This window comes from Petaurus breviceps, unplaced genomic scaffold, assembly GCF_028583685.1.
Source record: "Petaurus breviceps papuanus isolate PSGF00001 unplaced genomic scaffold, PetGlider_PUasm1.0 151, whole genome shotgun sequence".
Lineage (NCBI taxonomy): Eukaryota > Metazoa > Chordata > Mammalia > Diprotodontia > Petauridae > Petaurus > Petaurus breviceps.
In genome coordinates, this window is record NW_027185712.1 from 19,710,615 (window position 1) to 19,737,099 (window position 26,485).

General features: G+C 38.9%; 1 protein-coding gene across 2 annotated transcripts in view; it reads right to left on the reverse strand.

The window, feature by feature from the left end:
- The window catches only part of SLC12A7 (solute carrier family 12 member 7), a 301,892-nt gene that overhangs the window by 62,853 nt on the left and 212,554 nt on the right, over window positions 1-26,485 (reverse strand). For both annotated transcript variants that reach the window (XM_069076354.1, XM_069076364.1), the window contains exons 2-8: window positions 20,926-21,020; window positions 19,842-19,964; window positions 18,693-18,839; window positions 14,116-14,170; window positions 11,641-11,771; window positions 4,629-4,870; window positions 1,206-1,420 (exon numbers count right to left, since the gene is read on the reverse strand). In XM_069076354.1, coding sequence (XP_068932455.1) covers window positions 1,206-1,420; window positions 4,629-4,870; window positions 11,641-11,771; window positions 14,116-14,170; window positions 18,693-18,839; window positions 19,842-19,964; window positions 20,926-21,020 — 1,008 coding nt within the window. The remainder of the gene's footprint in view (window positions 1-1,205; window positions 1,421-4,628; window positions 4,871-11,640; window positions 11,772-14,115; window positions 14,171-18,692; window positions 18,840-19,841; window positions 19,965-20,925; window positions 21,021-26,485) is intronic.

Below are 26,485 nucleotides of genomic sequence, written 5' to 3' on the forward strand. Positions count from 1 at the left end.
CCCCCCCCCCCCCAGAGAACTTTATTTGAACTCTTGTTTTCAATTGAGGTAATAATGCTATGTACTTTGTGTTTGTTTAAGGCCCAGTGGCCACTTTGGTAACTTTAGTTCTGTACTTTGAAAATGTGACCTAAGAGATGTTTAATGCTAATTCAAAAGTAAATTGTCTATGCTATGGGCATGAAAGATCTTGGGGCCGAATGTAATGGGAATGCAAATTTGGAAGATCTTCCCTGCCCCTAGGCTAAAGTGCACCCCTGAAGCCTGGGGTGGGAGGCTTGTTTTTCAGTAGATACTTTTTGATTGGCCAGTGGGTCAATAAGGTTGTTACATTCTCTGAGCCAGGAGAAGACTATATAAGCCCTGATGTGTAGCTTTGTTTTGGGACTCACTTTGAGAAGTGTTCTGTGATTTGATCTGAATCTTCTGGGAAGCCATTGTTGAGAGTCCCCCGGCTTTGAAACCCAGATGTTGTTTGGTATGGATGTAATGGTTGGACAGTTTGGAAATCTGTCTACTTGATCTGTTTCTGTCTTGATAATTCTGTCTGTATATTCTGAAGTTCGGGCACTGACCTTTTTCCCCTGAACTAGGTGAATGATACATATCTGACTGATTAAAGTAAGCTTGTTAACCCATTTTGAGTTGCTTTCCTTTATCAAAGCAGATCCAAGAACCTATATGGGCAGCAAACCCTGAGGACGCTTGGGGTGCTTGCCGCTACATGCAGGTTCCCAGATTTTGAGCTAGGAAGGGGCCCTGATGTGGTGTTCAGAATCAGAAAGACCTGAGTTCAAATCCCACTGCAGATACAGCTGTACATTTTAACCTCTATGTCTATGTTTATCTGTAAAAAATAAGTGGCCCATTGGCTTCTAGGGTCCAATTCAAAACATAATACATATTCAATTGATGGAATGCTAATATGAAGCATGCTGGTGTTCAGTTTAAGTGGAGGGTGTACATCTCTAGAATGAGATTTCTATCTAAATTCTCCATTTTAAACCTTGTCTGTTTTCTACAAAAGGATGAGGTCACTAGTTTGTCTCACTGGAAGAAAAAAGATAATGGCAGAAAAACCAGAGGGAACAGTTGTATTCCTATGGTCAATGCTATTCTATCCATCCTCCTTTTTCCCTTCTATCCATCATTCCTTCCTTTCTTTTTCCAAATGGAGTTTAACTCAATTTTTTTTTTAAACTTACTTAGTATGACACCACTGGAAATCCCTGGAATCCCCTGAATTTCAGTCACATTGTTCTGGTAAAAGTAATCATCACATGTGGCATTAAGCATGGAGCTGTTGCAGAAGAGTTCCCAGAGGTGTGTTGTCGTTACTGTTTCATTATTTATGACTTGGACTTTAGCACAGACATCAAAGTTGCGATTTGATAAGGTACGATTCCCAAGAAGACAAACCCTAAACAGAATGACAGAATGAAAGCCAATTAGAAAAGCACGTGGTAGAGATCTTGTCTCCTTTCCTCTATAGGCCAAAACTACGTGGAATGTATCATATGGCGAATTTCAACATGGGACTCTCTCTCTCTCTCTCACACACACACACACACACACACACACACACACAGTCTCTCTATCTGAACTTATCTTTAAATTCTCCAATCTAGATGACCCTAAGTCAGGACTGCGGCCCATGGGCAATATGCTGTGTAGGCCTGTTTTATATCCTTTACGTTTTCTAGGTAAAACCCTCTGGTGGGCCACCAGTGGTGCACAGGCCGTATGTCCTAAGTGTAATGAAATTTGAAAAGAATTTCTGTAAGAAGAGAAAAGCCATTGCTACTTCTAAGGAACCTGAGAGGCACATTGGATGAAACACTGAACTTGGAGTCAGGGAGACTTATGTTCAAATCTAGCTTCAGCTACTTACTTGCTGTATGACTCTGGGCAAGTCACCTACCTGCTATTTGCCTCAGTTTCCCCAAATATAAAATGAGGATAACAGGTTGTTGTGAAGGTCAAATCAGAGTATTTGTAAAGTGCTCAGCATAGTGCATGACACATAGTAGGTGCTATGTAAATGCTTATTTCCTTTCCTTTTACCTGCTACCTGAATATACTTTAAAGTTTTAATATGGATTAATGGGATAACGTTTTCTTATCAACAGTTACTCTATATCACTGCCCTGACTGTTTAAAAGCAAAAAGCAGCAATTCACTATATGGAAAGAAATTCTTTACATCAATTGTAGATTGGCAACTAACTATAACTTATACAGTCTTACAGAATTATTTGACAGACATTGAGAGACTCATAGGAATAGTACAGAAAGGGGCTGGGGGTAAACCTGGGTCTTTTTTGTCTCCAAGGATATCTTAGGCCATGCCACCTGATACCTCTACTTTCATACTTAAAAGATTAAATGAGGGGTGGCCAGGTAGCATAGTGAGTAAGAGCACCGGCTCCAGTGTCGGGATGATATGTGGATCAAATCCAGGCTCAGACACTTATTACCCACCCAGAAACACCTGGCCTTGTAACCTAGAGCAAGTTACTTAACCCCAATTGCTTAGGGGCGAGTTAAGAGCACCGGCTCCAGCGTTGGGATGACCTGGAGATCGAATCCTGGGCTCAGACACTCAGCACCACACCCAGAAATAACTGGCCGTGTAACCTTGAGCAAGTTACTTAACCCTGATTGCTTTAAAAAAAAAAAAAAGATTAAATGAAATAGGATTTTACTCAGTGCCTGTTACTATAATAACTTAATACCTGCTGAATTGTTTCTTGATTCCATGAAAAGTTCAAATATTTCTCTCTCTACACAAGCATCTTTCTAAACAGACACAATTTTCCTCCATTCTGTTAGGAAAAAAAAACAAAACAAACAAACAACTCTTCTTCCCCAGACCTACTACACTATTGACCTTTGGTCAATTTGGCCCTTACTTACCCCGTGGACACTCACTACCATAGACCCCACATATCTACAGCATATTCCTACATCTTAACTATGGATCCCAGGTGCTTGTAGAAAATTCCACAGGGCAAATTAAAACGAATAAAGAATGGTGGCCTAAAGACTAAGAAAATCTCCTCAAAGGGCAGCTACATGACACAGTGAATAGAGCACCGACTCTGGAGTCAGGAGGATCTGACTTCAAATCCAGACATTTAACACTTACTAGCCATGTGACCTTGGGCAAGTCACTTAACCCCAATTGCCCTCCAAAAAAAATAAGGAAAAAAAATCTCTTCTGCAGAGATCACTAAGATAGCAATGAATCTCACAATCACTTTGCCCAACTATAATTTGATGTTGTTCAGCTGTTTTTCGGTAGTGTCCAACTCTTTGTGACCCCAGTTGAGATTTCCTTGGCAATGATACTGAAGCAGTTTGACATTTCCTTCTCCATCTCATTTTACAGATGAGGAAAACTGAGGCAAACAGGATTAAATGACTTGTCCAGCGTCACACAGCTAGTAAGTGTCTGAGGCTAGATTGGAACTCAAGGAGATGAGTCTTCTTGACCCTAGGCCCAATGATCTTTTCCACTGTGCAATCTAGCAGCACCCAAATATAATTCAATAATGTTAAAGTGAATAGTGTCATTTTTAACTGGATTAAGAAAAAAGATCAGGTTATCAGGATATTAAAATTACTTAGGCAGTGAATTAGCCTTGCCCTAATGAAGCTTTTATTTAATGACTGATTGATTGGTAGCATCTGGAGCTATGCTAAAACTGATGATCTTGGATGGCAATAGAAGATTAAAGCAAGACAATGTTAAGATAGAAAACAAGCTTAACATCTCAGACTTCAGGGTATCTGTAAGACATCAACTGGAAAAGCCATTCTTTAAGTGCCTTCAGAAGTGGCGAGGTAGTACAACAGATTTTTCTAAGTTTAAATTCAGCCTCAGACACCTACTAGCTGTGTGACCTTGGACAAGTCATTTAACTCCAGCCTGCCTTGATTTCCTCAACTGTAAAATAGCACCTACCTCAAGGGGTTGTTATAAGAATCAAATAAGATAATATTTGTAAAGCACTTAGCACTGGAATATAAGAAATGCTTACTAAATTAGCTTGTTTCCTTTCTGAGGGCATTAACTCACTCCAGGTATTGTATGAGTTTGTAGTTCACTCAAGTCAGATAGCAGACTAAGAGATGAATACTCCAAAAACTTTAGAGTGATGTAATATGTGACAAATGGATTAAATAGTTCTCAAACAAGGGCATTCATTCAGCCTTGGTTCTTTAAAGACAAACAATCCTCATCCTTTTAAGACATCAAAATAAAATAGTGACAAAAGATATTTTAAAACTCCCTTCAACTCTCTTTTGTTTATAATAAATATCATAAAAATCACAATGATAACGAATCCAAGGGAAAAAAGAGGGAGGGAGAGAAAGACATGGAAGGAATTCCTTCTCCCCTGTTCCCCCCTCCCAAAAACCCTCAAGCCTGACCACATACATGTCAATCAACACAAGAAAAATCGTGGAAGATTACACACACTCACAAGTATGCCAGGAGAATTAAAAATTTCCAAAAGCAGGCAGGACTGCACCACATCACACATCAAGTAATTAAGATCTCATTCTTACTACTGAACACAATACTGAACACAGACACTTCCAGCAAGGAGGAGGGCATCTTACGGAATGTTCGGGGGATCAAAAGCAGTCTTGATGACACCAGCATAAATGGCAAGAATCGAGAGGATCACACAGGCCAGAAATACCAGGGCAAGCTTATTGACGTATTTTACGCCTACAAACACCACCATGGCCATCAAGGCGAGGGTGCATGTGCCATAAACTCGCATATTGTTGAGCATGGCTGCATTTTCTCCTTCAGTGTCTTCTGAATGAAATATAGCAGCATTTGGAGAAATGTAGGTCTGCAGGAAGGGAAAAACACACATTTACATGAAATTTTTTTGGAAGTGGACATTTTTCTCCCCTTTCAAAAGATAAAGTTTTTCAATTCTTGTATGCTGGACATACCTCAAACACACAACTTTTTTTTCTTTTGGGGGGGGAGGAAGGTTCCTATGATCTTAATTTCACCAATTAAGTTTTCTGTCCAAAAAGCAGATCATTGAGTGGTCAGAAAAAATTAGAGGAAAAAAAAAAGAGTGGAGCTATACCTGATAGTCTTCTCTGTTCACCCCCAAATTCCCATCTATTAAATAAAAATCCACTCATCTCTAATTTCTACCTGGTGACAGTTTATCCATCCTGCAAAAACCAACTCTAATGCTAGCACCACCATGAAGCTTTCTTTAATCTCAATCCCTCTCTACTTTGGGAATAATCTCTCCCTCATTTGAATAGTATTTTGTACTTCATTTAGGCATGTATTGCCTGATCTGTATATTCTGTCATCCCCTCTCAACTGCTGCAGTGACATTTATCCCTGTATCTTTCCCTATATGTACATAAAGCATTTATTAAGTTTTTTCCAATGTGCCCAGCATGGCACCAGCACAATGTATCAGACACAGTGGGTGACAGCTGGCTCAACAGAAGTTCACAATCTTAAGTCTTATCAATGAGACCTCCACAACATCTTACCTCTCCCATCTTCACACCATCACACAGCCACCACCCTAAATTCAGATCCTTGCCAACATCTTTCATAGACTATTTTAAAAGGCTTCCTGCTTCCAGTCTTCACCCCTTTCCATTTCTTCCTCCACACATAGTTAAAAAAAATTTTTAAATAAATAAATTAATTTAATTTAATTTTTTTTCTATGGTTCAAACCTGGGCATATTACTCTCTGCTCAAATCTTCCCACTGCCCTTACCAGGATACATGGCTCAGGCTAAGTCTTCTGGGACCTCCACAGTATGGTTGCAAACTATTTTTTTAAGCCTAATCTCATATCACCTCCCTTCATGTACTCTTCAATTCTAGCCAAGCTGGACTATCAGTTATTCTCTAAACTAGATATTCTATGTCATGCCTCTGTTGATCTGAACAAGCCATCCCTGATGCCAAGAATGTATTTCTTCCTCCTTATCTCTGCCTCAGCTCAGCTCAAATGCCACCTGCCCTATGATACCTTCCCTAACCCTCCCCCCCCCATATCTATTAATGATCTCTCTCTTCATATTATCTTGTTTACACAGGTCTATCTTTTATACCTCCCAATAGGATACAAGGAAGGGAACTGTCCACTGTGAGTTAATTACAATGATTAATAATTATTTTAATATAATAACCCCCTTCATACTGGTGGTGGTGGTGGTAGTGATAGCAGTAGGAGCAGTAGTGGCTAACATTTATACAGCTCTGAATACATGCCAGTCATTATACTTTATTATATACATTATAGTTATTATCTCATCTGATCCTCACAACAACCCTGAAGGTAAGTATTGCTATTATCCCCATTTACAGATGAGAAAACGAGGCAAACAAAGGTTAAGTTATCTGCCAAGGGTCACAATGAAGCCACATTTGAACTCGGGTCCTCCTGACTCCAGGTTTGGCATTCTATCACAGCATGGCGTTCTGTGTGTGTGTGTGTGTGTGTGTGTGTGTGTGTGTGTTATGTATATGTGTACACACACACACATCCCACGAAAAATTATTGGATTGAATTCCCATTTATAAATGGGAAAACTGAGTTTCAGAGAGATCAAGTGACTTACTCGAATTCATGGTTGTTACTGGATTCTTGATGGAAGACCTAAACCTAAGTCCCTCCCAGCTTTCATGATCTTGATCCTGTACCAGATTACAGAGTAAAGATAAGGCCCTGACAGAGCTCAACCAACTGGCAATTTTACCTCTCTTTTAAGATGAAGCTATCAAAAATATAAAGCTTGTCTCAAGCATCCACATACTGGCTACACTAGCTGCATTTTGTTTCTGAAAAATTTCTTGCTATACATGACATGTTCCTATATGGGTGGGTATGATGATATGAACTTTGAAAGGAATGTGTCTCCATGTCTTTGTACTGACTGTCTTGCATACCTGGAATTCACTACCTACTTACCTCTAACCTTTTTTTAAACTGTCCTATGTGTGTGAGTTTCCTTCTGTTCTCTTCTGTGTATTATAAAAAAGTTTAATGGTCCTCTTTTTTTTTTCCTGGCATCTCTACTGCTAAAGTATTCCTCTGCCAACCCTCCACCTCCACACAATGAAAACCAGACGTTTAAAAAGCTCTTGTAATTAAACACTGTCAAGCAAAATGAACTCATTCAGTGGCCATGTATAAAACTGTGTACCTTGAGTCCATCACCTTGCTGTCAATGAGTGGGTGACATGTTTCATCATAAATATGACCTTAATTTTACATATCTGCTAACTCACTAGCTATATATGACAGCTGAATTCTGCCTTCCACTGACAAGTTAGATGACTTCTATTTACTTGGAGGCTGAAACTGAGCATTCACTCTCTACCAGTGACTCAATCTAGAGTCACAGAATTCCTGAGCTAGAAGAGTATCTACTTTCGTCTTCTTTTACAGATGAAGAAACTGAGATCCAGAGAGGAAAAGGACTTACCCAAGGTCACACAGATAATTATGTGGTAGATCCAGGACTGTAACTCAGATCCTCTTATTAAATTTAGTGCCATTTCTGCTAAGAGCTGTTGCTTCAGATTAAGCAGTTTTTATTATCATTTTACTGACAAGGTACACATGGGCAATAAATTAATCCAAAGTAAAAATGTAGCATTTTTTAATAATTATTTTTTGTTGCTGTAGAGGCAATTGGGGTTAAGTGACTTGTCCAGGGTCAGACAGTTAGTAAGCATCTGAGGTTGGATTTGAACTCATATCCTCCTGACTTGAGAGTCATTGCTCCATCTGCCATATCACCTAGTCACCCCTATATATCCATGGCATTTTGAAAAATAAATCCAGTACCCATCCATTTTGTTGGTTAATGATGCATTCAAGTCTTCTAATCATTAACCTTTAAGTCACTTGAGTAAAAACTTTAAAAAACATGCATCATGGTATGTATGGAGGCAAAACTGAGTTTCTCAAGGCTATGAGAGTGGAACCCAAGCTTGAGAAAGTCTTAATAAACTAGAAAAATCTGGAAGCTTGGGCCTTAGTGACAAACGGTATTATTGTTACTAACCTAGCTAAGTCCAAAGAGGTTCACCACTCAAGGATGATGACGTTTCTAGCCACAGTAACGAAAAGCCTGGACAACCTGTGATGTGTGTCTGTGGAGGAAGGACCCAGATTAATGAAGTCATAGGATGAAGTTCTGAAGTTGTGCCCCTTTAATTCCCAAAACATTTTATGCAATTTTAGGGCATTTTTTAGACAAAACATTTTGTCCTAGCCAGCCTTTTCTATCTTTAGCTTACACTATCGTGTGTGTGCATGTGTGTGTGTGTGTGTGTGTGTGTGTGTGTGTGTGTGTGTGTACCTATAAAGAGCCTATATTCAAGTGATTTAAAGTATGTGGAGCAAAACCAAGAACTAGGTGGGTTGTTTTCTGATTTAGTGTTTGTTTTTTGTTTTGGTGGGAAGCTGGGGTATCTGATAACCAATCACTTAATTTTAAACAAACTGAATTTTAACATATTGAAGGATGGAGAGGTGGGCAGGAGAGTGGCTTCCAAATGGAAACATCAACTAGGTCGGCAGTTCTCAAAATTATTAGTCTCAGGACAACACACTTTTTACCAGGGACCTCATAAATTAGCTTAATGATTTTTTAAAAACGTTTTATTAAAAAAAAGTTATAATAAAACTTGGTTAACCCCTTGGTTAAAAGTTTTCACTTCATGGATTATATCTATTGATATATACTTAGTTAGAAATTAAAATGTTCTTTTATAATTATGAAAAGTTTTGACCTCATGGACCACCACAAGAAAGGGTCCCTGGAACTCCTGGGACAACACTCCCCTGAGAACCTCTGCACCAGGCATATAAAATTGTTTCTTTTTAACCTACAGTATTCAGGTGCTAGCTCACATATCAACAAAGGACACCATACAGATTCAGGTTTCTATCTGTCCCAATGCATTTGAAGGCATGAAAATGTCATCTAAAAGAACCAACAAGCCAAACTGTAACCTAATTTCTTAAGCAGCCCCAGAGGAAAGAAGTGGGATCTGAAAGGGTTAGAAAGAAGGAACTAAGTAAAAGAAATACTGACTGAGTGGAAGTTTATCACTGGCTTATACAACATAGCTATATTTAGGTCAAATTCTTAATGAAATCAGTAGGAATTGTTGGCAACTGTTTCCCAACATTCCCTGTGCCCCTCCTTGCTCTTCCTTAAAAAAAGCCAGCCCACTTGGGTGGCTAAATTTAGCAGCTGATTTCAATGGAAAGGTGGATCTCACATTCTAATTCAATTAAAATTATATTAGAGGCTAGCACACTTTGACCAAACTTTGTTTTGTTTTTTAGAGGAGAGTGGGGGAGAATGAATATAGTGATAGCAGAGAAAACCAACAGGAGACTAGGAATCTCTAGGCCCTGTCACTATGATGGAAAAAAAATACTTGGGAGATTTCCAACCTAGAAGGACGACTCGGTTTGGCAGCCCTCAAGATATGGCTGAGAACTCACATCTTCCCACTACCCCAACTTCAACAGACTTATTTCTATACTTGGGTGACCTTGTGAGAGCCCATAGGCTCAATGATCATCATGAAGCAAATGATGACTCACTCCTGCATCCAGAAATAAAAAAAGCCTAGTCCCTCTGGAGTTCCAGTCACATGAGTGACTTCTTAGTTACCAGACATTTCAACCTGGACATCCCATAGGTATCCCAAACTCAACAAGACTAAAACAGAGCTCATCTCTTCCCCAAAACTCCTATCTCTTAACCTCTTCCTACTGGTGACAGCACCATCCTCAAATCTGCAGACTCGGAGCCCTCCTAGACTCCTCATTCACTGTCACTCATTTCACATATCCATGCAGTTGTGGAATGGTACTTTAGATGGAGTGATGGACTTGAAGTGAGAAGTTCAAATCCTGCGTCAGATGCCTACTGTGATAGTAATGGAATATAAAGATCCCCCTGTATTGGCTTGGTTTTCAAACTGATTGTGTTAAAACCCAGAGCTTGTTAATCCCACCTGTGGGATGGACTTGTTGATGTGAAAAGAAAGTCCTGAACTGGGAGGAGCTGGTGACATAGATTTGGAGAGACAAGAGAGAGGCAGAAGAACTTTTTGGAAGCAGCACCCTCGTGGAGGCAGAGAGAGACTGAGAGGATTGCTGGGGGCCACTATCCCCCTGTATTGGCTTGGTTTTCAAACTGATTGTGTTAAAACCAAGCCAATACAGGGGGATCTTTATATTCCATTACTATCACACCTACTAGCGATGTGACCCCGGGCAGGTCATTTAAATGTCTGATTGCCTCAGTTTCCTCATCTGTAAAATGGGAACAGCATCTACCTTCCAGGGTTTTTTAAACAATTTTTTCCTTAAATTTTAAACAATTGGCCACAGTGACAGAGAGAAAATGAATCTCAATATAAACCAAACGTGGGCTATTTTCTTTCCATTTCTTTCCACTCACAGGTCTACCACCCTAGTTTAGAACCTCATGGCCTCTCACCTGGACTATTTCAATCCATCCTTTCCAAACCATCTTCCACACACTAGAGAAAATAATTAAAGTACAGAATGGACCACATTACTCACTTGGATCAATATGACTTTGGGATCAAAGATGAACTCCTGTTTGTCATTTAAAGCCCCAACCTAACTTTCCAGTTATTACTCTCCTAAATGTAATAATCTGATACAGCCAAAATTATCTTCTGGCTTCTCCTCATGCATAACATTCCTTCTCACCCTCATGTCTTTCACAGGCTGTCCTTATGCCTTGGAACACACTCTTGACCTCTCCCCTTCAATTCCTAGTTTTCTTCACAGTTCAGCTGAAGCCTTATCCAATTCCCCTAAAACGATCTTGAATTTCTCTAGTAAACATTTATGTGTGTACACATGTTGTCTCCTCTGATAGCCTTGTAACTTCCTTTAAGGGCAAAGACTATTATTTTTATCTTGTCTCCTCAGTGCATACATTAGGTGGTGAATAAATGAATATTGAAAAGTCAACCACTTGAGGCTCAAATAAAATCCCACAGGTTAAACAGAGAGAAAGCTTATGTTTGGCATAGTCTCAAGCTAAAGACCTTGAAAAGGCACAGAGTCACTGTAGAGACAAAGCAGGTGAGGGTAACAGTGAAAAGTGTGGCCTGGAGTTTAATGTCTATGATGGGAGATTAGAGGATGTTTCATAATCAGCAATCTTCTAAACACATGGTCCATGACTTTTGTTAACCTCTTTGAATGGAATGGCCAGGTGGTTTGGTGTCACACATAGGAAGTAGCAATTAAGTCAGGCAACCTGGGTTCAAGTCCTGCCTGTGACATACAACTGACCATGGCAAGGCAAGGAGCAGTTCTTAAGGGCTCACTCCACACCAGGGACTGTGTGGCCCTGGCAAGTTCCTTAATCTCTTCGTGCTCTAGGAAAGCCTTCACTGGTCAAGAGGCTTTCCTCACCTGGAAGTTCTCTATACCAAGGAAATTACAGGTCCAGTCCCTATTCTAGTCCCCATGAATGGGCTGGTGGCTTTTAAACAATTGACTGCCATGACAGAGGGAAAATGCATTTCAACATAAACCAACCAACAAGAAACTTACCAAAAAAATTTCAATTGTGCCCAAAATATACATGGCTCCTGCAAAAGTGGTACCCAGATAGAAACAGAGTCCAACTGCCCCTCCAAATTCAGGACCTAAGGACCTTGAGATCATGTAGTAGGAACCTCCAGCTGCAAAAGGCAGAGGAAAAAAATAAAATAAAGGTCAGCAATGTGCATTTATAGAGTAACTGAAGGCTGAAGTAACAAAAAACTGTGAGGGCAATTCTTCTCTCCATATAAAGAAGGGGTTCAGGTTCAAGAAAAGGAATAGAAGCAACATTTTTACAAAATGAATGTTAATTATAATTTTGTGTATTCTTGCCCAAATTAAAATGAAAGGCAACTGAACACACACAAAGACAAATACATTAAAAACTAGTCCTATTAAAGAACATTAAACTCCTGAGATGTTTGTTATACCCTGCCACAGGCTCCTACCCCAAGCCTCTAAATGATAAAGCATCCTCAAACCAAAAACCCATCATTAAAATAACCTTTGCTGCAGGCTGCATGTTGTTAACCTCCGTATTCTTTAGAAGCCTTTTCCAGCATATCATTTTACAAACTGGAAAAACCTCGCTTGACTGATTGTTTAAAGAATACTATTAATGTCTAAGAAGCAAAATAAAATGCTAGTCGTTGTCATTTGTTATCTTTTTGGTTCAACAGAATGTTTTGTATGTGCCCCAGTTATAATTGGTAAATTTACTGTGAAAGGAATACTGGGAATGCCCTGTAAATTCACAATCACTTCCCAAAAGAGCGAAATAACATTTCTTATAACAGACCTTTTTTTTTTCTTTTTGGAGGGGGGAGGGCAGGGCAAGTGGGGTTAAGTGACATGCCCAAGGTCACAGGGCTAGTAAATGTTAAATGTCTGAGGCTAGATTTAAACTCAGGTCCTCCTGACTCCAGGGCCAGTGCTCTATTCACTGCACCACCTAGCTGCCCCTCCCCCTTTTGTTTGTTTGTTTTTACCAATTTTTACTTATTATTGCTAGGCTGCAGTTTGTCTCAAATCAATGAGATATTTTAGTTGGCAGAAGTCACCACCACTATGCTTCTTTATGAAGACAGCAGTAGGCAATACTGAACCAGAAGCCCAAAAGACCTAAGTTCAAATGAGGTCTCAGACACCTAGTGGCTGTGTGACCCTGGGACAAGTCATTTCACCTTTTTCTGGTTCAGTTTCCTTATCTGTGAAATTAGGATAATAATACCATCCTCATAATCCTGGAAAGTAGGTGCTATGACATAGCATTGGCTTGAGCACTGTAAAAATGGTAGCTAATTTTTATTAAGGCAGCCCTTCTTTTCAATGGATCATCCATAGAAGGAAAAGCAAGAATCATATGGTGGTTTTTATGAAAGCCACCTTCTCATCCCGTCACCACAAGTTAAACTTTCTGGCATTTGTTTTCAAGACATTTTACATCTCACTTTTCCTTCCTGCCCCCATCCACAAGCCTACCATATAAGAGACACATCATACAACACACAACAACCACCCACCACCCACATGGGTATGATTTATTAAAACTTTCAAAAAAGAAAATAAATGGTTTGGTTTCAAAGAAAATAACAGTTCTATTGGGAAATAAAAATTCAGGATAAACAATTCTTCTTACATGAAGAAAATGTAACCTTCCAATAAAGATAAGGGTGTTTAAGCTTTAAATGGCTAAAAATAGACTGGTCTAAAAATATTATTTAGATCAGAATGAATTGCTGTCTTATTTAATAGGACACACACTGCACATTTTAAAGTAGTATTTGGATATGGGGCTGGTCATAAAAACATGTATAAATTACATGAATCATTTTATTTACTTAAGAAACACCAAAATGGTCCATTTGGAATAAGAAATCATTAAGAGCTCTTCAAGAGAAATGTTAAAAAAAACATCAGGAAGCAAGGGGCAGTTCATGTACTATAGAACTGGGAGGCAGTAAGGTCAGTAGGGCCAGGAAGAGCCACACCAATTATGCAAGGCAAATTACTACTAGAATTCAAGGGTCACCTTCAAAGAACTGACCTAAAGCCCCAGGAAGACCCTGCTAGGATACTGATGCACCACATATGGCAACTTTCACAGAACAGTAATCACTACCAAATGTGAAAGAAAAAAAGACACAAAACCAGTAACACAAGACCGTTTAGTTAGTGGGGAATGAGAGACCCTTGACCACTCAACTCCAAAAAACAACCAGTAAAGAGCTACCAAATCCCTTTTGCTTCACCTCATTTAATTTCATAGACACCAGATGTTGGCAAATAGAAACACTGTTAGCCCTGTCTTTGGAATAGCAGTCACTACCACAACTGGGGAGGCTGTCATCCATGATCATTCTCCCCAAGGTCACATTATAATTAGTCCCTGAACCCTCAAGGCCTCCTTGACAAAAGCCAGTCTCCAAAACGTATTATAAATGTGAAACAGGGTTAAGATGGTAGAATGGTCCGAGTCTGTACCTGGAACCACACCGTTTGTTGCTATGGCGCTCATAGAGATTGCTGTCAGCATCGTCTGAAAAAAAAAAAAGTGAAAAGCATGTTTTCTTACTCATGTTATTAAAAAAAAAAAGAAGCATTTAAAAATCACAGCTATACCCGTAAGCAAGTGTTTACTTGAGAAATTTGTAGTCAGAGTATTGCGAAGAAATTTATAGATGACATTTAAATTTTTCTAAAGCACTCAAAGCATCTTTCTTATTCATTTGATCCTTTAGAGTATTTGTGTCATCAACTGTATCTGCTAAGTAAATTCTTTGACTTTATATTTAACATTCTAAAATGACTCCATGGAAGATGAGATTATGAGACAGAAATGTTCCTCTTAATTCCTAACTGCTAAGTATTTATTACTCCTTTCCTAATACTCAAAATTGTCCTCTTAAAAAATTCAGGGGTGATCTTAGCCACTAAATATAGTGTCCTTCCCAGTCGCATGCATTTAACCAACAAATATAGACATATCTTTCGTAGGGGCAGCAAAAACCAAAGTCATTTTCCAACTGTAAAGTTAGGAAACCCTTATGTGACACAATTTCGTCAACTGTCCATTTAAAAGCAAAACTATTTTAAAAGCATCAACAAAAATACAATAACACTTAAAAAGACCAGCACAGGGTCCTGCAACCTGAACACCTGGAGAGTCAAAGTTATATGTGATCTTGCCTCTGACATATACAAGCTGTGAGACCCTGGGCAGGTCATTTAAACTCTCAGTGCTCAAAGCCAGAGATGTAAAACCTGAAGCCTTTGGGCCACATGTAGCCTGCAAAATTCCTGTGTTCAATCCAAACCAGATTAAAATGTAGTTGGCAAGTGTCTAACAAAAATAAGTGAAAATACAATAAAACAAAGATAATGTTCACTTGTGGTTTTCTATGTCAATATGTGGCCAGCAGAGATCTGTTTCTATTTGAATCTCACCCTAACTGGTCTAGACAGCTTCCTAAAAGCTAAAACAGAGAAAATGACCATCTACACTGGTTCCAGTGATATCATATGCCTGTCCATCGCCATCCTATGGGATTAAAAGCTGCCTTCTCTAGTAACATCATTTCAAGAATGTTATTATTAAACCAATTAGCAACATGAGTAGGAGTATACTTGTGTGCAGCATGGCATCTTTCACCAAGGGAAAAAGGAGAAAAAATTTTTTTAACATGGTCTATGCCTTCCAGAAGTCTATCATCTAATTCAAGAGACAAAAGAGACGGGGATGAAATGGTTAACTAAGGGCACTTCAAAGACAATATGAGATTACAAGCTCAAAATGAGACACATTTACAAGGAGAGTTCAGAGGAAAGATAAGAACCCTGAGGGGGAACCTCTGGGCAAAAAGGGAACTTTAAATGGCTCTTTACAGATGTGTAAAGTCTGAAAATCTGGGCAGATGGGAGGAGAGGGGATGGGAAACACGGGGTAGAAGTCTGAAGACAGGAAAAGAACATATTTATTTGAAGGGTAGTATAGGGAACAGGTGGAACTGAATGTGGAGGAGGAACAGGTTGAAGAGACAGAGAAGAGGTCTGAATATGGAGTGATACCAGAATACTTTCTCCTACAAGTAACAGGTGACCAGTGGAAACATGAGAAGGGGACTGACATCATCCCTGACCTCTCTGTATCATCTAATGTTGTGGATGGCTCCTTCCTTTTAAAGGGCAGTGACTGATCCTACTTCGACTCTAACTCATTCACTTTAGATGATACGCTCCCTTCCCCAACCCACCTTCCTTCAACTCCCCTAGGTTTGCTTTTTTTGGCCCTATGTTCACATCCACAAGTAGGAATATTTATACACAAATATCTCTTATGGATACACACATGACTTGTCTAGAGAGTCCGTTCCATTTTCTGGCAGCGGCCATCAATGGGTAGATCCCTCTGAAACATATTTCTCCAGATCTTCAATATCCTAACATTTATACCACATCTTAAACTCAGCATACCTACAGTGGATGTCTCTCTGCTACAAACCCAGATCTGCCAAATCAGATTACTATTTTTTAAACATTCATTTTAACATTTACCAAAGGGAGTGACCCGAATGCGGGTTGGGGAAGAGGTGTTTCATCAAAGGTAAATGAGTAAGAGTAGAAGCAGGATCATTAACATTCATTTAAATTCCGAGTTCCAAATTTCCCCGACCTCAACTCCTTGAGAGGCCAAGAAATATATCAACTATACATGTGACATTACAGAAAACATATTTCCATATTAACAAAACATACACTAAAAGAAGAAGAAACAAAGTGAAAAGGTATGTTTCAAGCTGCACTTCAGAGTTCATCGGTTCTCTCTCTGGGAGTGGAAAGCATTTTTTACCATGGGTCCTTTGGAGCTGTCTTGGATCACCATCTTGACCAGAGTAGCTAAGTCTTTCATGGTTGATCGTTACAACATTGCTGTTACTGTATGAAATGTTCTCCTGGTTCTGCTCACTTCACTTGCAACAACTCATTTAACACTTGCCAGGTTTTTCTGAAATCATCTTGCTCATATTATAGCAAAATAGTATAAGGACTACTACAGTTCTTAAAGGTGTAGAACAGCAGGCACCCTAGCATACCCAGGACGGCTGCCAGCACAGGTTCTTTGATCTGCTTTTCAAAAGGAAAGCAACTCAAAAGGGGTTAACAATCAAACATATGTATCATTCACTTAGTTCAGGGGAAAAAGTCAACACCCTGAACTTCAGAAAATACAAACAGAAATTGCAAGCAGATAAAAAATACAGACAGAGAAAATAACACAATTCAACAATCCAACAGACAGGGCTTCTACCTGTTTGACCATTACATACATACATAGTTAGTCACAAGAGAGAAGCACCAACATCTGGGTTTTCAAAGCCAGGAGGCTCAATGGATGCCCAGAGTCTTATCTGACCAAATCACACAACTCTTCTATAAGTGAGCCCCAAAGCAAAACTATACCCTTCCTTCAGGGTCAGAGGGCATCACAATCCTAGTGACCTACTGCCTAATTACAAAGCAAAAAAGGTGTGGGCCTTCCAGAAAAACAGGCCTCCCCTAATCAAGCTTCTCTTGTTGGGTTCCAATGAGGCCTATTGATGGGCAGGGAAGATCTTCAACTCCCATTAACATTACAAGGTGCTACCTTCAAGTCTCTCTGGCTTGAATCTTCATCATTATCTTGGTTCTTCCTTCTCCCTTCTTCCTTATTGTAAGTCAGTCAAATTTTATTTTTCCTTCATATTCCCTTAACTGCTTTTTTTTTTTTTTAAAGCAACTGTGGTTAAGTAACTTGCTCCAAGTTACAGGGCCATTTTGTGTGGGTGCCAAGTATCTGAGGTCAGAACCGATCCCAGGTCTCCCGACACCAGGGCCGGCGCTCTTACTCACTGTGCCACCTGGCCGCCCCCTAACTGCTTCTTTATATCTATCCTTCTTGTACTAATTGTAGTTCAGGCCATCAATATCTCCTGTCAGGGATTATTTCAACAGCTCCCGAACTGGTCATATGACATTATGTCATTATGACACCTATATTCTGATTCTGGATTCATCTTTAAAAAAATACCACTTTCTACTAATAAAGAATACAAAAGACATCTTTAGATGTCTTTGTCAACAGGGGCATTCAAATATTTAAAACTATCTTGACCTAACAAACTTAAATTATCAAGTTTCCATTTATTTGTTTCTTAACTCTGTACTTCGGTGATGCAAAATTTATTTTGCAATGTTTTGTGTTTTAATTATCTCTCCCACCATCCCTAGCCCAAAAACAACTATTTGTTTTTAAAGTTAAATTGATCAGAGTAATTATTTTTAAAAGTCTACAGTTAGATCTTTTTTTTTTTAAAGCCGAGAAAATATTCTGGCACTATAATTCAAAAAATACAGAAATTTAAATCTAAAATACATTAAGTATTTGACACCCAAAAGGTTCACTACTTGAACTGTGCCAAAGCATTCATTTAACACTTAATAATCACTTAGTTATTCCATTTGTATGTTATCATATGTCATTTGTACGTTATCATGTCTTCTACGTGGTACAGGTCTATTCTAATCCCACCACTGACACCAACAAACTATGTGACCTTAAACAAGCCACTTTCTTCTCCAGTTCTCAGCTGAAACACCTCTGGGGGTGGGGATAGAGGTGGGGATGGGGAATGACTAAATGCGTCTCTAGAAGTACCTCCCATCTGTGGAACTTATTCTAAAGCTTAATCAAGGAATAAACAAAGGGATAATTTTGTTCTTTACCAAGTACAGGCAAAGTAAAACATTTCACTCAGACTAACTAGATAAAATCAGTCTGAATTAGCAATGTGAATCTTGGAACTTTTAATTTTTTTGAAGAGATGCAATTTGCTTTCCTTTCACATGGTTATAGTATAGTCATACTGTATACCATTCTGCTATTCTGTAATTCAGAGTAAGCTAATATGAAGTGTTGTCCTGTAAGAGGGAAGAATGAGTTCTAAATTAGCCTGTCAGCCTAACTATACATAAATTATTTCAAGAGTATGCTGACATAGTTATTAAGGCGATGTCCTACTCACACAAGTACAGCACATGAACACGATGATGAAGGATTCAAGGATTCCTGCTGCTCCTACGATCCAGGTCAAGCGCAGAAACAGAATGACTCCAAGGATGTTCTGCAGGCAGGGCAAGTACACACCGATGAAGGTTCCCATCCGTGGAGCCTTAGGCAGATAGCAAATAAAATCTCAGACATGTCCTCATTCAACAACATTGTCTCAATGCCCCCAGCAGAGTACAAGCTCATTGAGGGCAGGGATGGTTTATTTCTGACTTTAGAGCTGCAGGTAATTTAGTATTTCCACAATTTCTCAAAAGTTCTTTTGCGTCCCTGTGATAGAGAGATGGCCAACAGGGGCTCTGTTTTATTTAAGGAGTCTTCATTTAATACGAAAAAAAAAAAAGTTTAAAATAACTGTTCAGGGGCAGCTAGGTGGCGCAGTGAATATAGCAATGGCCCTGGAGTCAGGATGACCTGAGTTCAAATCCAGCCTCAGACACTTAAAACACAAAAAAATAGCCATGTGACCTTGGGCAAGTCACTTAATCCCAATTGCCCTTTCCTCCTCCAAAAAGCAAAAAATAAAAATAAAAAAAAAATAACTGTTTATAAGTCCTAGGATTTGGGAATCATAAGAACAATACGTGCCTTCGCTTTTTCCATTGAGAGACTGTTTTATAAACTTATTTTTAATTTGTCCAACATTCCCATCACTTAAGACTACATAACTACAACAAATAGCCAAATTAAAGAATTATAGGTCCCCACCCTCTTCCATTTTAATTCTACACAAAGCATCCTCTATGACAAAGACAAATAGCTTTAAGCAAGCATACAATATGGAATGTCCCAAAAGTCTTAAAACTACACTAAGTCTTGGGACACCCTGTATAAACACACACCCACGCCCTGTTTTATTTCTTGAGGGATAATTTACAATAAAAGGGTCACTGAACAAAGTTTTCTCTGTGGTTATGTCTATTAAGTAATCTTATGCAATCTCAATACAACAAATCAACAAATATTATAAAATTAGACAAGAACTTTTATGCTGAATTTTGTTCTCAGAATGTTGTATTTTTTTGTTAATTAACAAACAGTAATCTTTATATTCTTTAAAGAAGGAGGAGGAGAAGAAGGAGAAGAAGGAGGGAGAAGGAAATACCTTGATTTCTTTGCGCTTGCTATCTTCATCCTCCTCGTGTTCAACCACACCTTGACTCAGATTGGTATAATTTGCTAGTTTATTAAGAAGTGATGATACCATGGGGTTGCTATCCATTTCTTCCTGTTCGGATGTGAAGATGACAACACAAAAAGAACATTTTGTTTTGCTGTAAGAATGCACCCTTCCCACTTAATACCAGCATTTTTAAAACCTTTTTAAAACATTTTTAAAAAGGAAAAATACAAAGAAAAAAAAATTGTTTGCTTGTACTGAACAAACCACTCAGTGAAGGAAATCCATCTCTTCAATTTACAGAGCATAAGTACTTACTAGCCCTGAGTAAAAGGATAAATAACCATTCCCCAAGTGGCTCTAATGCTTATCAATGAAATCTGTCAGTGCTTAGGAGGCATAAAATTAAGACTTCTTCCTTCAAAAAAGCCAATTTGGATGAGTTATCAACAGTTCTCTTGTAACAACCACATATGTACAAACTTCTCCTTCCTTCTCTCCCTGCTCCCCCAATTTACAGCAATAAGAACTAAGAAGCTTAATTTTAAAAGGCTATAATTCAGGAAAGGCAGATCAATCTAGCCTTTCACTCTTTTGGCTTACTGGCATTTTTTTAATGCTTCAATTAAGGAAGTACTGACATTTTTCTGAACATATTTTTGCTAGCTTTACTACATTAATAACAGTGTAAGTACATGGTAAACAAGATTATTATGTGTAGAAGTCATCATCTTTCTCCTTAATTTTTTTCTTTATATATGATAAGCTTCAAATGCAGAAAAATTTGGCTCAATCTTAGAAAAGTATCTTAAGGGGGCGGCCAGGTAGCACAGCGAGTAAGAGCACCAGCCCCAGAGTCAGGATTACCTGGGATCGAATATGGGCTCCGACACCTAGCACCCACCCAGAAACACCTGGCCGTGTAACCTTGAGCAAGTTACTTAACCCCAATTGCTTAAAAAAAAAGGCAATTTGTGTCCATGCTCAATTAACAGATTTTACCTTTAATAATGATACCCTTGGCACAAATTAGTCGTGTCTGTATATTTAATACATAAAAGAAAGTTACCTCAAACAGAGCCATGTTCTTTCCTTCATAGATATTCTCTCTTTCCATGTCAGTATTGTTAATGAAAGGGCTATTTTCTCTTGGGGTCCCATCTCCTATTAGGAAGAGTTAGAAAAAAAAAAAGCATTATTAGTCCATTGTGAAAGGAATCTAAGGCTGTAGTCAACCTGCATCCCCAAGTATCTGTCTCCATTCCCTTCAGGACTACCACATCCATCACTCTTTACAATGTGTGGTATCAAGATTTTTAACCATACAGGATCATTGGACAAAAAGGATGGATATTTATTTGTGAAAGGGAGCCGCTTGGGACTGATTACTGAAAGCACTGTAGTTTCTAATATGGCACATTCTTCTTCCTATTGTGTACTGGTTCTGACTTATCATACATCTGAAATGGCTACTACAAGTCGACTAAAAGCATAACATATTGGTCATCCAATGCCCACTACATTTGGACAATTGACAATTTTTATCATTTTTTTTTCTATATGGTGGACTAGATCATTCCCTTCTGTGGGATATATTCCGTGACAGTGGATTACTTCAAAATAGCTGAATGAAAGGGGGATGAGGGTTCTATTAAGAACCATAAGAGTTCTATTGTTGGCTAGGAAGTTCAGTGGATTGAGCACTGGCCCTGAAGTCAAGAGAACCTGAGTTCAAATCCAGCTTCAGATACTTACTAGCTGTGTGACCCTGGGCAAGTCACCTAACCCTCCTTTCTCAAAAAAAAAAAAAAAGTTATACTGGAGGAATATAGTCTGGCCCCAGGAACATCTAAATCTGCATAACAATGAGCTATTATAGTGGGATTCTATTGTGTATACATAAATAAGGAATTTCCAGATCAGGGTGATCTCTCTAACAATGCTGATCAGCTTAGAGATGCCTAGCCCAAAGGAAGCTAAATGATTTCCCCAGGGAGCACAGACAGCATAGTTATCCCTTCCATATCATGGGGGTTAGGGGGTCAAATGCCAACTATTATTAATTTGGGGTAACATTCTGGCTCAGCAAATGAATTAACTTGGGGGGGGGACGGTATGACTACCAATTTAGAGTTTCAACATCCACTGACTTACGTATACTGAGGCTGCATTTATTTGCTGAGGAAAGGGGATCTTTTCAGAATCATAGATTCATTGCCTGTGCATGTTAAATGCACAAAAAGCCATCGTACATCTCTACTGATAGATGGCATCTCACAAGATCTGATCATTTTAGTCCTTGCAGGGCATAGAATGAGGAGAAAATTCATTACAATCCTAAGGCTGAAACTCTGAAATCAAGAACCTAAAGTACACTGCCAAAATGGGGGAGAAAAAAATAGCAATTCAGAAAAGAAATTTTTTTAAGCTTCTCATTGTCCAAAACGATGTACACTCACAACATGAAGGCAGTTTCCAGTCTGATATACAATTATTATTTCTTTATTACAAAGATGAAACTTTGCATATTTCTCTGTCCCCCTACAGAGTTTACATAATGAACAGATCTAGATATCTACAGCTCTACAGCTATATTATGTAATATATATAAACTGGTCACAGAAAATTTCCTATGCCAATGAAATCACAAATGTGGAGAGGACAGGCTTATTCACTGGATTATAGGGGTATAGGGATATATACATATACACACATATGTATGTATGTGTGTATGTGTATGTATAGGGGACAGCTAGTGACCAGTGCAGATCAGCACCTGTTCTGAAAAAATCTAGTTTTACAAATTTGAGTACTTGTGGCTTAAATGACTTGCTTAGGGTCACACAACCAATTGGGGAAGCTAGGTGGCGCCATAGTGCATAAAATGCTGGGCCTGGAGTCTGGAAGACAACTTCCCAGTCCGACCTCAGACATTTATTAGCTGTGTACCCCTGGGCAAGCCACCTAATCCTGTTTGCCTCAGTCTCCTCATCTGTTAAAATGGCAGACCACTCCACTATCTTTGAAAAGAACACTCCAAAGAGTTGGACAGGAACAACTTTCCTTGATTATGAGCCAGTGGCCATGTACTTTCAGACTCTCCCTGTCCCTCCCTCTCTCTCCCTCCCCCCCAGCATGGTACTGAAGTTAGAATACTTCATCTCTAGGCAGGAATTCAAATCCTTCCTGACACAGATGATAACAATGGCCTAGCCATTTAACCTTAGCCTCTGACAGTTCTCAGATTCATCTCATAAGCTGTGATCTAATGAGATATAAATAATTTCCCTTCAACGTCACAGCCCTTTGGTGACAGTCAGTAGCAAAAGCAAGCTAAGAGTATTTATACCTGTTGCCAGCTCTACCTAAACTTACAAGTAAGAAATTATATGGTAGTGTCAAGTCTTGAATTCTCCAATATACACCTGTAATTGGGTGAGTCAATTTACTCATTTTTTTTTGGAGGGCAGTTGGGGTTAAGTGACTTGCCCACTCTATGTACTCACAGCCTAGCTGTTCCAGCAGCAAAGGTATAGATGGAAACAGCATAGTAAAATAATAAAACCAACAGAGGAGTAATCCAGAGGCCACCACTAATCCCACTTTGGTTTCTATGTATTAAGTGAGCTTAGGCGAGTCACTTAAATTGTCTAGACATCAATTTCCTTAACAATAAAAATAAAGGTAGTAGGACTAGAGCTAATCCTATGATTAAGTAAGGATGAATGTAGTATATATGTGGAAAAAAGTCATGCCCAAGATAGAACTGAGTTAGGACAACTGACAAAGGAAAGAGCAGGGAACACAGAACACAATGAATAATAGATTAGAAGACCGTGGCTGGGGTCCCACATCTGCCACAATTTTACTAGCTGTGTGATCTTCACCTAAGGTTCAAATCTACCATCTGTAAAATGGGGATAGGATGAGGACAGCCTACCTCAGGGCTGTGAGGAAAGCTTTTCATCTACACAGGCTGACAACAGCATTTCTGAAAGCAGGGAGAGATGTTGGCTTACATGGCTCCCCATGGTGGTCAGCAGCAGGCGGCAGCAGCAAGGCTAGTTTAGCTGCTCTCAGGCACAGTCCTGGGTGTAAGGGAAAGCTAGCACAACGTGTAGTTCATCCACATTCCCAAGTCAAATGTTCTTGGATAGTGCCAGTAGTTAGATCTCTTCTTTCTAATGAGTTAGAGCACCAACTATTCACGACATGTGGAAGCTTAGGAAGTCATTTCTCTGGGACTTTAAATTTTCTCATATATAAAATAAGGGACTGGGCTAAATTCTCCTCTCTCTCTGTCCCCACCTCTTTCCTTCTCTCTCTCCCTCCCCTCTTTTCCTCCTTCAAAAACTATACCCCTGTTTAAAATGTGTATATATAGTCAAGCAAAACAAATTTCCAAACTGACCATGTCCAGAAAAGAATCTCAATCTATAGCCTTAAGTTCAGCACTTCGTGTCTATGCTATGTCTTTTTCAGATAAACTGTCATGTTGTGTTTGTTTTCAAAGAGGCATCAGGGAAATGACATGACTTGCAGTTGACTCTGATTAGAGGGGGGGAGGGATAAACTGTCTTACATCATGTATTAAAGAAGCTGATTTCATTCATTTTGATATTCAATTTTATTGGTCCCATCCAAATTAGCTTGTTGATCTTTACCCTCCTCTCTGATGTTAGCTATCCTTCCTTACTTTGATATCTACAAATCTAGCATGCCTGCCATCTGTGCCTTTATACAGAGAATTGACAAAACCTGGCACAGGTTAATCATAGATTCCTGGTCCCCTCATAAGAGACTTAATTCCAAGACATCATACCACACATGACTACTCTTTGTTTCTGGCCATTGGTACATATCTACCTAAATGGAACTCTATAGCCCCTTTGTATATAACTTGACCACGTGATGTCCATGAAAGACTTTGTCAAATGTTCGCTAAAATCTAGCTAAATTAAATATACCCTGATCTATCAGTCTAGTAATTCTACCAAAAAAAGAAATGAGGCTGTTCATAACTTGTTCTTGATGTAACCACATTCACCTTCTGAGAGCACTGCCTTCCTTTTCTAGATATTCTTTAACCATCCCTTTGACAATGTTCCAGTATTTTGCCAACAAAATCAAGTCTACTGGTCTTTGCAGAATCCACTTACTTTGACAATGGGAACAATATGTGGCCTGGTCCAGTCCAGTAGCTCCTCTTAATTCTTCATAACCTATCAAAAATCCCTGAGCTCTCAGTAACTACCACTTTCATTACCTTCGTTTACCAGCTCATCTGAGAGCCTAGTTGACCTCAGACTCCTCTGGAGAAGCTAAGGGCTGGCTCTTTTTACCCTAGCCCTGCTTCCGTAGCTCCAGTTTCATTTCCCTCCAAGCCATTTCTGCTGTACCCTTTCCAGTCCAAAGGTCGTTGTTGACCAAGAACACAGAAACAGAAAAACTAAGCAGCTCCACCTCCTCTTCCCTCTTGGTTTTTGGATTACTGAATCCCCCCCTCCTCTTTGATCATTTTCTTTCTCCACTAGAGCAAACTTATGACTTAATTCATCAACTTTAGGGAGTAGCTTAAAATTCAAGATGATTTTCTTTGGTCAGATAACTAAAAGGCCTCGGGGACATTCTCTACATGATTTAAGGAAAATCTTGCTAGTAGTTAGACATACTAAAAATGGAATGGGTTTTTCCTCCACTAGAATTCTGTTTGACCACCATTTGTTGGCTATGTTGCAGAAGAGATTCTTGTCTGAGAGTGGATTTGGACTAAATGACTTCTGAGTCCTCTCAGACTTTAGGAACATCAGTAGTTGTGCATAAACTACTGTGTATAAACAGTCCATAGTTTATACTTCTAACAAACAAACATTTTAAGTTTCATAGAAATCTTCATAAAAATATACAAAGTCCAGTGTTGTATATATTTCCCAGTGGAAAAAAAATAAGAATTTCATGGTCTTAAAATATTAATCAATAATAATATTAATATAAAAAATAACTTATATTAATGTGCTGATATTGTACTCAAAATAGGTTAGAGGGAAAAATCCCAATTGAATATACTAAAGAACACCATGATTGGGGTAAGGGGGGGAGCTCAAAGCAGAAGGCCACTAAATAAACATTATCTATATCTTCAAATAAGTAGATATCAAAGGAATCAGTGTGGCGCAGCAGGCAGGGCACTGAATTTAAAGGAAAATCCCAACTCCACCACTCTGTAGCTATGTGAACTTGAACCAAGTCACAACCTATTTTATAAGTGAACTCTCTCATCTGTTAAACCAAGAGATTGAAGTAAACGATCTGAGGTCCCTTCTACCATTAACACTATGGAATAAATTAATTTATAAGCCAAGGTGTACCATGCATTCAAAGTTCATGCTACTAATGTTAAGTGATTAATTCTTCCAGTCTTGAGTAGCACTGGGAGTCTGCTAATAATTACATAATAAGTGGGACAAACCCATTGGGTCAGTTTTTGTGACTAAGCAAGTTATTTTACCTTTCAAATTCTTTCCAGTTCCAACACCCTGAGATCCTATAAAGTTTGGTGTCAAAGCCTTCAGAGATTAAGTTCGGTCTAGAATAAATTCGATCTCCCAAACTTTTTTCTTGCTGAATTT